The sequence below is a fragment of the Spermophilus citellus genome (assembly GCF_964194105.1).
Source record: "Spermophilus citellus genome assembly, chromosome: 6".
Taxonomy (NCBI): domain Eukaryota; kingdom Metazoa; phylum Chordata; class Mammalia; order Rodentia; family Sciuridae; genus Spermophilus; species Spermophilus citellus.
The window spans coordinates 124379231-124393919 of NC_138187.1; the positions used below are offsets into that span (position 1 = coordinate 124379231).

The 14689-nt window shown below is 34.1% G+C and overlaps 1 protein-coding gene across 1 annotated transcript in view; it reads right to left on the minus strand.

Moving 5' to 3' along the window:
• PPP2R5A (protein phosphatase 2 regulatory subunit B'alpha) overlaps nt 1-14689 on the minus strand; it is a 69040-nt gene that overhangs the window by 10546 nt on the left and 43805 nt on the right. The window contains exons 4-7 of the mRNA XM_081297250.1: nt 7561-7653; nt 3742-3872; nt 2341-2400; nt 1425-1533 (exon numbers count right to left, since the gene is read on the minus strand). Of these exons, the coding sequence (XP_081153376.1) occupies nt 1425-1533; nt 2341-2400; nt 3742-3872; nt 7561-7653 (393 nt within the window). The remainder of the gene's footprint in view (nt 1-1424; nt 1534-2340; nt 2401-3741; nt 3873-7560; nt 7654-14689) is intronic.

Genomic DNA, 14689 nt, shown 5'->3' on the forward strand with positions numbered 1-14689 from the left:
TTGTATTTAGCCAACAAAAATATCATTTTGATCAATTTTACTCTAGTTTATTTCAATATATAAAAATGAATATACTCAAAATGTGTAAATTTTTAATCTTGAAAGTAATTTCTAGTTCAAAAAATGTTCTTTTTTTAGAATAGTGATTTCTCACTATAAAGTTCACTGAAATAAATCTAGAGCTAACAATTTAGTTTTTTAGCATGTAACTATATTTGTGCCTATACTGATATAGAATTATTTTCTAAATATTAATAGAGGAGACCAAAATCTTTCTAGATAGTTTTTTTTTTAATTTTTTTTATTGATTATTTAAAGCATTACATAGTTCATGATATATCATCTTTCATACATTTGACTCAAATTGTGTTTTGAACTCCCATTTTCACCCCAAATACAGATTGCAGAATCACATCTGTTACATATTCACATTTTTACATAATGCCATATTAGTGACTGTTGTATTCTGCTACCTTTCCTATCCCCTACTATCCCCCCTCCCCTCCCCTCCCCTCCCATCTTCCCTCTCTACCTCCCCTGCTGTTGTTCAATTCTCTCCCTCTTTTTCCTTCCCCCTTGCCCCTCATAACCTCTTATAATTTTATGTATCATTGAAGGTCTCCTACCATTTCCATGTGCTTTCCCTTCTCTCCCCGTTTCTCTCCCCCCATTCGTCTTTGTTTACTGTAGTCTTTTCCTCATGCTCTTCCTTCCTGTTCTGTTCTTAGTTGTTCTCATTATATCAAAGCAGACATTTGGCATTTGTTTTTTAGGGCTTGGCTAGCTTCACTTAGCATAATCTGTTCTAATGCCATCCATTTCCCTGCAAATTCTATGATTTTGTCATTTCTTAGTGCTGCATAATACTCCATTGTGTATATATGCCACATTTTTTTTATCCATTCATCTATTGAGGGGCATCTAGGTTGGTTCCACAGTCTAGCTATTGTGAATTGTGCCGCTATAATCATTGATGCAGCCGTATCCCTATAGAGCGCTCTTTTAAGGTCCTCAGGGAATAGTCCGAGAAGGGCGATAGCTGGGTCAAATGGTGGATCCATTCCCAGCTTTCCCAGGAATCTCCATACTGCTTTCCAAATTGGCCTCACCATTTTGCAGCCCCACCAGCAGTGTACAAGTGTGTCTAGATAGTTTTCATGATCACAAGTAACTGTCTGAAGAAATGTGGGATTTATTCAAAGTCACATAGTTAATGAGGTAAGGACATGGATCAGAATGCAAGTAAACTTGACATGCACTGGTTTTGTTTAATAACTAAATATCATAATATTTTAAGCGTATAATGAAAATTTGCTATAGACAACTTACAAAGCAAACTTCTTGGTTATCCTTCAAATTGTCATCTCAATATTTCTCCATCTTTCTATTTGTCTTAAACAAAATTCATTTCAATTGAAACTTACCTGAGCATGAAACAAAGATAATCCTTTTGCAGTATGCATAGGAATAAGAACCTTCATTAGAAATTGTTTATGTTCTGCTTTCAGTGGCAATGCAAAGCCATTGATAATACTGGAGGGAGAAAAAGGCAGGGGGGAGGATTAAGTAGTTACTATTTTGTTTCTAAAAGGGATACTATCCACGATTATATAAGGAACAGTGCTCTGCTTCAATCCTGGTGTTGTACATTCATTCATCTTTGAACTACTTTAGAAAGACTATTATTATGAATTCTGTTCCTCTGTCATTCAGTAATCCTCAAAGAAAACCATGACTGCCAACTAATGCCACAGTATGTAAATTGTTTCATTTTCTATAAAGACTGTCACTTTATTTATGCATTTTGCCTTTATTTTCCTCTCTAAAGCCATAGGAGAGTCAATGTCACAATAGGTAGAATTTTCAATATTTTCTGAAATAAATGGATAGTTTTTCTTACTTTGTTGGCTAATCTAAAATTAAGTCGTGTTTTTTTCCACACTTATTTTCTAAATATTCTCTGAACAGAAATAGAGGAAATTTCTAAATTCTAAGTTCTCTCAAATTAATAATGCTTTGTAGTGAATAAGGCAGGCAAAATGTTTGTGCAAACTAAAGCCAAAGAGTAAAGATATTCTAAAGAGAAGAGATGAATAAGGAATGGTCTATCGATACTGAACAAGAATACCTGTAACTTCATCAAATATTCACAATATCTTGAGAAACTATTCCTTCCTTCCTTCTTTTTCCTGTAGTATGGGGGATTGAATCCCAGCTTCTTACACTGCGCTCAATATTTTAAGTTCTAAAATAGGAAATAATTTCTTCAACTCTAGCTAAGATTACATAAAATATTTAAACTTTCTTAATGAATAAAAAGAACAAGAAAACCTGACCTACCTTCCTAAGATCTCAAGGAGTTCAGCAACACCATTGAAATGTTCTGTTTCATATATAAACCTGAATTTAAAATAAAGTAGATATAATGAACATCAGAAAACTAAAAGAAAACGGAAGGTGAGGAAATCATTCTAAAGGCAGCAGTATGAAACACAGGCGTGCTTTGGGTTGTCTTTGTAAGCTAATTTGTCCCAAATCAGCAACCTTAACAAAATATACCTTTGTAAAACTTGACATGTGAGGAGAACAGAGTATCATTTTACTTGGAATATTCTATCTTATTTAATATATAAGAAAGATGATTTTTCTCAAAGAAATACTTTTCAAAATAGAAAATTTCTTCTTTGGGGCTAGGGCTATAGCTCAGTGGCAGAGCGCTTGCCAAAGCATGCATGAGGCACTGGTTCAATCCTCAGTACCACATAAAAAATAAATTAATAAGCAAAGATATTGTGTGTCCCTCTACAACTAAAAAAAAAAAAAGAAAATCTCTTCTTACAAGAAAATGCAAGAGAAAAAAGAAAATCTCACAGGAAAATGCAAGAGAAAAAAAGACTGATATATAGTAAAGCGACTTTTGTTCAGACAACACAGGCTGTCTAGCCCTACAACACTAGGCTCTCTTTTTAAGCAGGGGATCATAAACTCAAATACAACGGGCCAGCACAGGTGTGAACATATGGCTGAAGTGGACATAGGAGATGATAAGAGAAATGTAGAATGTGCTCTCACTAGAGGAGGGAGCTTTCACTCATTCGTCACTACTGCAATGTGGAATGTTGGCCTACTTTTGACAGGTCTTTAACTAATTAAAACAAACCTGAAATGTGGGTGTTAAATGTGAAGTCTCCTGATTTGAAGCGAATATTTAACAGATTCACAGTAGTCAAATGATAGGTCCCATAGGTAGTTAATTAGCCTTGTCAGAAAAATCAATAAAAGAAATTCCAAGAGCCACTGGTTCAAATACTATTTGTACAAAAAATTTCGGGGCCGGGATTGTGGCTCAGCAGTAGAGTGCTCACCTAGCACGTGCGAGGCCTTGGGTTCGATCCTCAGCACCACATAAAAATAAAATAAAGATATTGTGTCCAACTATAACTAAAAAATAAATATTAAAAAAAGATAAACTATAAGCTCAAAAGAAACAGAAAACTAGGTAAACTCTCCTGTCAATGAATCTTAAATAACATTGGTATTCCCTATCAAAAAATTAGTCTCATCATTACTGTCTACTGCAGTTTCTAAAAAGTTAAGATGCAATCCAATGATATCCACAAAACAGGCTAAAAATGACCCCAATACAACCAGTTGCATTTGTAGATTTCAGATATTAAAAATCAACCTAAAATGGTGAAGACAAATGGGGGGTGTCTGTTTATGAATATATGAATAATTTACCTGAGGAAAATATTGTTAATTTGTTTTCTGATGAATGCTCTTAGTCCAAGAAATTTCCCATAAATTCGATGCAGAACAGTCTTCAGGAAGTCACGTTCTCTGGGATCTTCACTATCAAAAAGCTCCAGGAGCTTTAAAAAAAATCTGAGAAATTACTTTTAAAAAATAATCGAGCTAAAACTTCACTTTATTCTAATTTTGACTTTAAGATTATCTATGAAATCTTTAGATTTTTTCTTAAAAGATTCTGCCCTATCAGATTGATTTTACCCTTGGTAAATAAATAAAGCAAAAGAAAAGCTTAGGGAGTATTTCTTTTCACTAATTTCATTTTTTAAATGACACAATAAATAATTTAAGCACTTTAACACTTCGGGGGGCTGTGGATATATATAGCTCAGTGGTAGTGTGCCCTGGGTTTGATCCCCAGCGCTACCGCTACCAAAAAACAAAACAACAAGAAAAAATTCCCCTTACTTTACCACTGATTTTTAACATTCTATCCTCCTCTTAGCTACTAAACATTGCTTATAATTTTTAGTGTTAAAATTAGAGAGGTGTTTAATGCTTTTTGATAGTAAGTTAACACATTAAGCTTTTAGACTGCAAATCATCAAATAAATGAAGTTTTAAAAATACACATGTATAAATTATAGAGTTTACCAGAAATGTGGATTTTTATGTTCTGAACTTTGGTGCTGATAATTACACTAAATTTAGATAGATGCAAAGCTCTCGACCTCTTCAGAAGTTCTTATTCCATTGTGCCTTTAATTATAATAGTATATAATTGCATACATGTACATCTCTAACATGATTGGGTATTTTGAGGATAGTGATGGCATAAGTCATTTTTATATATGCCTGACAAGTTAACTGCTCACAGTTTGCACACTTTGTTGGCTACATTAAGGCAATGCATGAGTCTCCTGAAAAAAAAAAAATCCGTGGTATGTGAAAATTATGTTAATATGCTTAATCCAGTTTCAATGATTAGAAATAGCTAACCTGCTAATTTAACACTCAAATTCAAGTTTCTGATATTGGGTTTACTTGAAAGATATGCTTTCAAGTTAATGAAAGGGGCCTTTAATTGTAAGGTCATTGTGTCTAAGTTAAGAACAGATATCATTCAATACAAGTTGATTTTTAAGAGGAAAACATCAGAGAACAGTTGTTAGCTACTTTTCAACCTATTTAAAGAAATATATTTTCAGATATTATAATCTAAACAAATAATCTGTTTAGAAATATAATAGTCACATGATGAAACATACACAAAACTAATAATCAGGAAACCTATTATACTGGTTCCCATACTAATATCAAGGTGCTTATAAGGGTCATTCATAAGCTCTGATCTTGTTTCTTCATTGATAAAATAAGACAGGTTGAGACCAATTTTCTTTAAGATAGGGTGCCATCATAGTCAGAGACTTCGGCTCAAATCCTGATTGTGCCTCCTAATAGCTGTTGTGAAATTGGATGTGCTCTGGCTCATTATATAAAAGCACCTAAGGACAGTGCTTAGCATATTAAAAGCACTCCGTAAATCTTAGCTCCCTCTCTTTCTTCTGAAATTCTGATTTGAACATAAAATTATAATTATGCAGTTGTTTCCCAAATTTAATAATTTTTCTCCTGCCTAAGGTCTTAAAATTACTACCTACCAAATCATTTCAAAATACAAAAACTGAGACTTTGGAAACATAAATGTATTAAAATAGTACCTGAACAGTTTTTCAGGAACTATCTGTGAAAGCAGATCATATAGACTGCTAAAATAAAATTCTAGGCCTTAGCTTCTCAGACAATTCAGGCATTTTGAAGTAGAAGGTAGAAAATGGGTCCAACACTACTGGTTTTCTTCTCTCAAACCCCTAGAAGAATCCAGCATCCTAATACTTCAAGCTCCAGACTAAGTAAGCACTAAACAAGGTTCCCCTCAACCTGCTATTATCTGAGATGCAATTTAATGTGGCATTACTAGAGTTCCTTTACTATATCCTATATGAAACCAGGTGCAGTGGCACATGCCTATAATTCCAGCAATTGGGAGGCTGAGGCAGGAGGATCACAAGTTTGAAGCCAGCCTCAAGAACTTAGTGAACGAACACCTGTCTTGAAAATGAGGACTGGGTTCATCCATGGGTTCCAACCCTAGTACCAAAAAATATGTTGAGTGTATGTGTGTCTATGTGTGTAACCCCCATGAGAACTACAGAAAGAAATAAAATATGCTTTCATTTTCAATTACCCAAATAACATAACTTGATTTAATCTGATTTTTACTCAGATTGAAGTGTACATTTTACTGTTAACACACATCTAATATTTCTGTGCAATTTATGAAGAGTTACTTGAATGGTTAGGCTGACAAATGTTTTTCATTTATCCACAGCAACTGGTCAGAATACTTTATATGAGGTTGGGGATATCTACAAATGACCAAAAATAAACTCTAAATATGTGGAACTCATGTTTGTGGAATCTTTATCATAGGGGACACAAAAACATGGTCTGAAAGGTAGGAAAGGTCCTTATAATGATTTTAATCCTGGCCTCAGAATTAAATCTCTAATGAGGCCTTAACTGATAAGTGTTTCAAAAGCAAAAATGAACCTAGAAGGTTTAATCTGCTATGCAATTTTGTTTAAGACCAGCCGATTTCAAATAGTTAAAAGAGGCCTCTAACACATCCACATCAATGTTTATAGCAGCACAATTCACAATAGCTAAACTGTGGATCCAAACTAGATACACTTAAGTAGATGAATGAATAAAGAAAATGTGGTATATATACACAATGGAATATTACTCAGCATTGAAAGAGAATAAAATCATGGCATTTGCAGGTAAATGGATGGAGTTGGAGAATATCATGCTAAGCAAAGTAAGCCATTACCCCCAAACCAAATGCCAAATGTCTTCTCTGATATAAGGATACTGATTCATAATAGGGATGGGGGGAGAGCATGGGAGGAATAAACAAATTTTAGATGGGGTAAGGAGGAGGGTTGTGAAGGGAGGGGGCGTGGAGGTAGGAAAGATGGTGGAATGAGATGCACATCATTACCCTAAGTACATGTATGAAAACATGAACAGTGTGACTCTACTTTGTGTACAGACATGAAAAATTGTGCTCTATTTGTGTAATATGAATTGCATTCTGATGTCATATATAACAAATTAGAATTTAAAAAAGAGGCCTCAAAGACTTTGAAAATAAAAAAGAAGTGGACACTCTCCTAGGGATTAATTGTGAGTATATAAGTTCCCAAAATGAGCTAATAACCAACTTATGAAAAGAAAGAAGATACTGCATGCAGTTACACCTCATGATCCCATTTTATCTGTGGTTTAGGAATTGGGTGGTTAGAATGCATAAGGTGGTAAGGGGAAGGGAAACTGATGCTTGTTGACAGGAATGGAGCCTCAGTTAAAGCCATAATGCTTAAAATATACATCAAGTTAAAGTACAAAGACTTAAAATTTTAAAACAAAAGTTTGACCCTTTGATTGAATGGTCATGCCAAAATTTCTCATAGATACTGCAGAAAGGCTAGCTTTTCTGGTCTTTATAAAATAACTGAGAATTTAGAACTGGATACGATAATTTGATTGACTTCATTAGAAGCTCACCCTTGATAAAAATACTTTTATATTAAAGTTTCTTCACTTTCATCCCAATTGTCTGGCAAGAATATTAAATGTTGTCAAATTAAAACAAACCATTTTAAGTTTTGAATAACTATTTTAATCACAAGTTAATCACTGCTAAGATAAATGTAAAAACTTTAGGACATAAGAGTTCCTTACCTGTTGTACAAATTTCTGATCAATGTATCGTTTTGCAATGCTAGGCTGGAAATCAGGGCTCTCCAAAAATCTCAAGAAGAATTCATACACCAACTATGAGAGAAAGTCAAATAAAAGCTAAGATGATGGTATAAAATTCTATACCAGGTTATAATACTTCACATAAAAAACACACCTCCATTACCAACTTAGTAGGGAGATTTCTGATATTATAAAATTAGAAAATAGGGTTTTTAGGGCTATATATGTAGCTCAGTGTAGAGCACTTGCCTAGCATATGTGAGGCGCAAAGTTCAATCCCCAGCACCAGTAAAAAGAAAAAAAATTAGTTTAAAAAAACTTTTTGGGCTGGGGATATAGCTCAGTTGGTAGAGTGCTTGCCTCGCATGCGCAAGGCCCTGGGTTCAATCCCCCCACCCCACCACTGAAAAAAAGACACAATTTTTTTGCGGTTTGGTCTCCTAAGCCAATACATTCTGTCTTGCTTCCCTGGTTAGTGAATAAGCTTTCTGGAGCTGTATAGTGCCTCACATCTGTTCACATGATACACAGCACAGTACTGGGCATGAAAACAGCCACTGAACAAGTGGCGCTGTCAACAAAACCGCACAGCAGTCCACAGGAGGCCAACTCCTTGCTCAGGTTTGAGCATCTTTTGGCATGTTTATATCCAAAGCAAAACCTACTATATTGTTTGAAAATAATCTATAAACATTGATATCAACTTCTTTTTCTTGTTATATCCTTAATGTACAACAAATATTTAAAAATTAGGTAATATTAGGCCCCATAAGCATTGCTTCCTTTACAAACATGGGGCAAAAATGCATCAAACAAAACTATATGTACTTGGATCACAAAACTGTTCTTAGAATATTATTGAGCTCAGTAGTCAAAATGTGTTCTATGGTAAATGCTGTAGGGTCTATGGATTTAACATACTGATCTTTTTTCCTCTTTTTTCCCCTTCTCTCACTAAATACAAACTAAAAATACATAAAAGGTATACACATTGTATTTATTAATTACATGGAACAGACTATGAGTGCAGAAGACATTTAGCAAAGGGCTATTACACTGTGGAATATGCTTAGCAGGATAAGTTTTGAGGGAGATGTGCAACTTGAGCTCTGCATTCAACTGGATTCTGGACAAGCCAAGAAGAAAGTGGAGTGCTGTGGAAAGGCAGGCACATGTCTAAAAGGCGTGCAGGGGGTAGGTTGATGGGACAGAATCACAGACTCTATGTGCAGCTCCCTAATTCAGTGGGAGTTCAGAGTCTGTGGGAAGGCGGCATCAGTTAGACATAAGCCAAATGTGGCATGCGCTAGCGTATCTACTCTTCAGATCTACATCAGAAATACAGGGTATAAGATTTAACAGTTTTAAGAGTAATAGCATGGGGCTGGGGATGTGGCTCAAGCGGTAGAGGGCTCGCCTGGTATGCGTGCGGCCCGGGTTCGATCCTCAGCACCACATACCAACAAAGATGTTGTGTCCGCCAAGAACTAAAAAATAAATATTAAAAATTCTCTCTCTCTCTCTCTCTCTCCCCTCTCTCACTCTCTCTTAAAAAAAAAATAAAATAAAAAAAATAAAAAATAAAAAAAAAGAGTAATAGCATGTCCTTTGGGAGACCTAGCTGACATCAAGCTCTAAATCAAACCAAATTCTCTAAAATATATAGTCTCTAATTTTATATATATATATAAACATATATATTTACTAAAATATATATATTTAAAAAAAATATATATATATTTACAAAATATATATATGGTTGAAAGCTCAATACATATATATATGGTTAAAAGCTCTCATTCACAAATACCACATATAATTTAAAAATTTTTTTTTTTAGTTGTTGGTGGACAACTCTGGGGCTGGGACTGTAGCTTAGTGGCAGAGTGCTCGCCTAGCATGTGTGAGGCACTGGTATGATCCTCAGCACCACATAAAAAATAAATTAATAAACAGATATTGTGTATCCCTCTATAACTAAAAAAACATTTTTAAAAAAAAGAAAGAAAAGAAAATCTCTTCTCTCAGGAAAATCCATGGGAAAAAAGACTGATATATAGTAAAGCTTATTTATCTAAAAATTTATTTATTTATTTATATGCAATGCTGAGAATTGAACCCAGTGCCTCATACATACTAGGCAAGTGTTGTACCATTGAGCCACCACCCCAGCCCCGTGCACATACAATTTTTAAAACAGTTTTCATCTATATCAATTACTTGACACAGTGAATATCAAATGACCAGTCAAGATTACATGGAAAGTGCTGTTATGCAACCAACTTAAGCATCACTAAAGAAATGATGGCAATTTTATCTATATACATGCTGCATTATTATTCCAAATAGAAGAAACACTAGTGATCTACAGAGATGAAAATCTTCAAAATGGCCAAGATTTTTCTTCTATAAAAATGAACCTTGCCCCAGTATCACTCTCTACATACCCCTTAATCCTCAATTATTTTTTCTTGTACTTATTCATACCCTGACATAGAATATCTTTATTTGATTATTATTATTACAAAAGTTTACACTGGGAGATATGTAGTTCTCTTCCACTAGGATGTAAAGAACTTTGCTTAGTTCAGGACTTTACCCTCAGTGTTTAGAATTTCTGGCACAAAAAAGATGCTCAATAAATATTAATAAATGGGAATCATATTTGTTAAGAGATCATGTTTCCATGTAGTTTAAAGTTTCTCCATGTTCTATATGAAGAAATAATATGCTCAAACAATCTAAGAAATGGGGTTGCGAAGAACAGACACTTCAGCAATGGCTTCAGTTTCCTGATAAAATGACAGACTTCATATATGTTCAAGGTATGACTGTTCCTACTTTTTCTTTTTTAAATATTTATTTTTTAGTTATAGGTGGACACAGTATCTCTATTTTATTTTTATGTGGTGCTGAGGATTGAACCCAGTGCCTCATGCATGCTGGGCAAGTGCTCTACCTCTGAGCCCCAGCTCCAACCCCTGGTCCTACTTTTGTACACCTAAAGATGAAGGATAACTAAAAAGCATAGGGAATGGAAGACAGTGTTCCTGAGCTATTGAGTTCTGACCATGTCTTTTCTAAGGTAGTAAAAATAAAACATAAAATTCTGATCTTCACAATTAAAAAGACTTTATTCAAGGTACAACAAAAAACAGCCCAGATGATTTGGTATCTGTAACACCTATACAAAAAGCTATAAAAACTGGAAATGTTTGGCCATGAGAGGAAAAGATTGACCTACAAGTCATTTTCCATTCATTTCCATCCAGCCCTTTCCATCCATTTTTAAGGTGTATGGTGACCACATGCTTTCCAACTTCTATTAAGAGGAAACCAGTATAGCCGGGTGCAGTGGTGCACACCTGTAATCCTAGCAGCTTGGGAGGCTAAGGCAGGAGGATCACCAAGTTCAAAGCCAGCCTCAGCAACAGTGGGGTGTTAAGCAATTCAGTGAGACCCTGTCTCTAAATAAAAATAAAAAGTAGGGCTGGGGATGTGGCTCAGTGGTTAAGTGCCCCTGAGTTCAATCCTCAGTACCACCACCCTCACCCCCAGCCAAAAAAAAAAAAGAAGAAACTAGTGTAAAGGAGTTTTAAAAATTGATTTACTATATGAAAGAATTCAAGCAAGAGTTAACACAGAACTATATGAGATATTATACATGAAATGCCTAGAGCATTGCCTTGGACACAGTAAACTCTAACAAAATCTTAGTTCTCTAAGGATCTATTTTTTTCCCTGTAATCCTTGTGAAAACAGAGCAGATTCTGCTTGAACACTGTAAAGTTTAAATAGGGTCAGCCTTGTTTTTTTCCCATCTGTTCTTTTATCCACAGAACTAAAAAGATGCCAGGTGTGGTGTACACACCTGTAGTCCTAGCTACTTGGGAGGCTGAGGTGTGGGAGGATCGCTTGAGCCCATAAGTTCAAGATAAACCAGGACAACACAGCATCGAGACCCTGTCTCAAACAACAAACAACGAAAAAGAACTATGAAGGAAAGGGAGGGGGGATGGGAATAGACTAAATAGGACATCACTTTCCTATGTTCACATATGAATACATGACCAGTGTAACTCCATATCATGTACAACCACAAGAATGGGAAGTTACACTTCATGTATTATAATATGTCAAAAAACACTATTCTGTCATGTATATCTAAAAAGAACTAAAAAAAGGTCTAAAAAGATAATAATTATTCATAATTTAATGTCAAAGTAATACAAAATGTTCTCAACCTTATGTAAGGTTTTTATTTCTTATATAAGGTTTTATTTCTTTTTATTTCTATGTCAGTAATGTTAATGACCTAGGCTATGATCCCTATCATTTTAGATTCTTAACACCTGAAAATATTTAAAAGACATTTTCTGGCCAATAGTTATTTGAGGTAAAGGTGTACTTTGTAAAACATGTGTGTAAAATTTCTAATTATAGGGGCCAGTGAAGATGCTTACATTCTCTAAAATACAGGTTATTCCTAAAAAAATGTAGATGTTCAATATATATATATATATATGAGATGAAGTCTTGCTACACTGCCCAGGCTGGTCTCAAACTCATGGCATAAAGGATCTTACCTCAACTGCTGAAGTAACTAAGATCATAGGCAAAACATGCCACCATACCTGGCTTCACTAATTAAATCTTAATTATCTGTGCCACTGAAGTCATTAATAAAATGAAAATACTGTATGTACAATCTGGTATGTATTCCAAGGTAGTACTCTTCTAATTATCTAAAAGGAAGTAAACAGAAAATTACTATATTCTTCTTCCTCAATAAATAAAAAACAGTAACACCTAGGAAAGAAAAGAGAATATAACTTTAAATTGTTATATGTTAACAATTACCATGTAATACTACACTTGATAAGTTAAAATATATAACCCTCCCAAGTACTGAAAAGGTCTTTTGTCTCTTTCTTCTGTCTCCCTGTAGTATTTCCACTACATGTGAAAGGAAGCAGAAAGAGAAAAACTTATAAATTAGCATTTTTAGAAAATTCATGAAAAGGGCTAAGGTAACAAAGGTCTGGAAGGTTCTGGGATTACTTGTGATTACTCCCCCTCATTAACAACTTAGTGTTTATTTTCTACCATATCAAAATAGTTTCTCATGTTAAGGATCTGATAAGCTAAATATAAAATGTAAACTTTTAATGCAAAACAGGAAAATCCAGGCCATTTGATTCAAAGCATGTTTATAACAGGGGAGGAAACATTTATGGAGCAAATATCTTCTGTGTGATAACTCTTTATAATCTCATTATCAGAGCAGCTTTTTAAATATTCTGTAAGAAATATTAAGATGATTAAATATGTATGTAGCTACAATGTGACAAATCCTATAAATCAGGTAACAGTGTGAAGTAGTTTCTGATGTCCTGAGACCATTTAATAGCCAATTCAAAAATTATACACCAAGAATTAATAATTAGGAAGATTCTATAAACATATGTATCTAGAGCAGAGCATTTTATTCAAGGAACCATGGATGAATAGAAATTTCTTGTGGGTCCCTGTGGAATGTGTCTTGGGTGAGAACCCATTTTTAAAAAATCCTTTTTTGAAAGTAATTAACCACCTCCTAAAATGTTAAGAACTACTCATTTCGGGGAATTTAAATAAAACCTCAAATTATACCAGTGAAAAGTGGAAAGCATATTGTTTATTTGGCTGAATTTCCACTGTTAATTTTCATGAGCATTTAAAAATATTCTAATGGAAAAACTATCTTTATTTTTAAAAATTCAAAGACTAATTAAGGAATCTTTTTCAGACTATCCAGCTACATGTGATTTAAAAAAAAGTAACATCAGCTAATGAGAATTTTATGCTTTTAAAATCTTTGAAATATTAAATATAGTCTCACTAATTTTATTCCAACTATGGCACAAAATTTCAGATGATCTTGTGTACAGTTCTATTAAAAATTATTTGCCACTTCACATTTTCTAATTCTATAAGCTTTAATGTGCTGATAAACATTAAAATTATTATCAGCTTTCACTAATCCTAGACTCTACTTCCATTGTATGTGGAAAACAAATAAACAGAATAAATAAATATGTAAGAGGCAAACTATTGCCTAAAGGGCCCTGAATAATATAGAATGTAATTTTATTTCTCTTATCTTTAATTACAAAAGAAAATATAATGGTCCTTGTAAAATAAAAAAATCAACAATTTAATTTGAAATCATGTCTTGCCCCCACATATTAAGCAAAGTTCCTCTGTATCTCCCAGGGACTATGTTGGAAAGTAGCTGATGTTACTGATGATCTATCCTGTTGTTTGTTACTTAAAAATGCACCATATTTATTTTTTTTAAGACAGATTCTTCCCTCCTATAGTTCTTATCTGTGGTAAAGCACTGCCAGTTGACTAATCTAACACCCATTCTATTCCCCTTGCCTGTCCCTGCTACTCAATCTGCAGAAACTAAATATTCACTCTGTCGGACTGCTTTGCAACTAGAGTCAGGGAATAAAAGGAAAAAGAGGATGAGACAAAAGAAAACCTAAAACCACCCAAAAGAATGAAGAGATTAACAACAATAGTTTAAGGGAAAATAAAGAGAGACAGAGGCAAAAAAGAGCCAACACATGAATAGCAGGCACCCCCCCCCCCCCAAAGATGAAAAAGCAAAGCAGTTAAACAAAAGAGGTATGAAAAACTATTAATGAAGAAAAATACTTCAGAAGTATGAGCAAACTTTTAGAGTGAAAGAACATTAATCAACTGGGAAAAGTGACCCAGAAAAACTAACATTGATGTATACTCCAATAAAAAAAAAAACTGGCCATTAAAAAAAAAGTATCCTTTGGGCATTTAGGCAAAAACCTAAGTCTAGGTACAAGGGAAAGAAAATCACAGTGAAGTCAGGAGACAATGGAATAACATAGATAAGGTATTCCAGTAGAGAAGATCAACCATGGATTTTTACGTCACATCAAGTTGATCTTTAAAAATAAAGAATATACACAAACTGCTCTTAAAAATACAAGAACTCAGGGAATAATGTTTTCATGAGCCCTTCTGAATAAGCTCTAAATTACTCCCAAAATGACTGGAGATACTTTGATGTAAGGACACCATC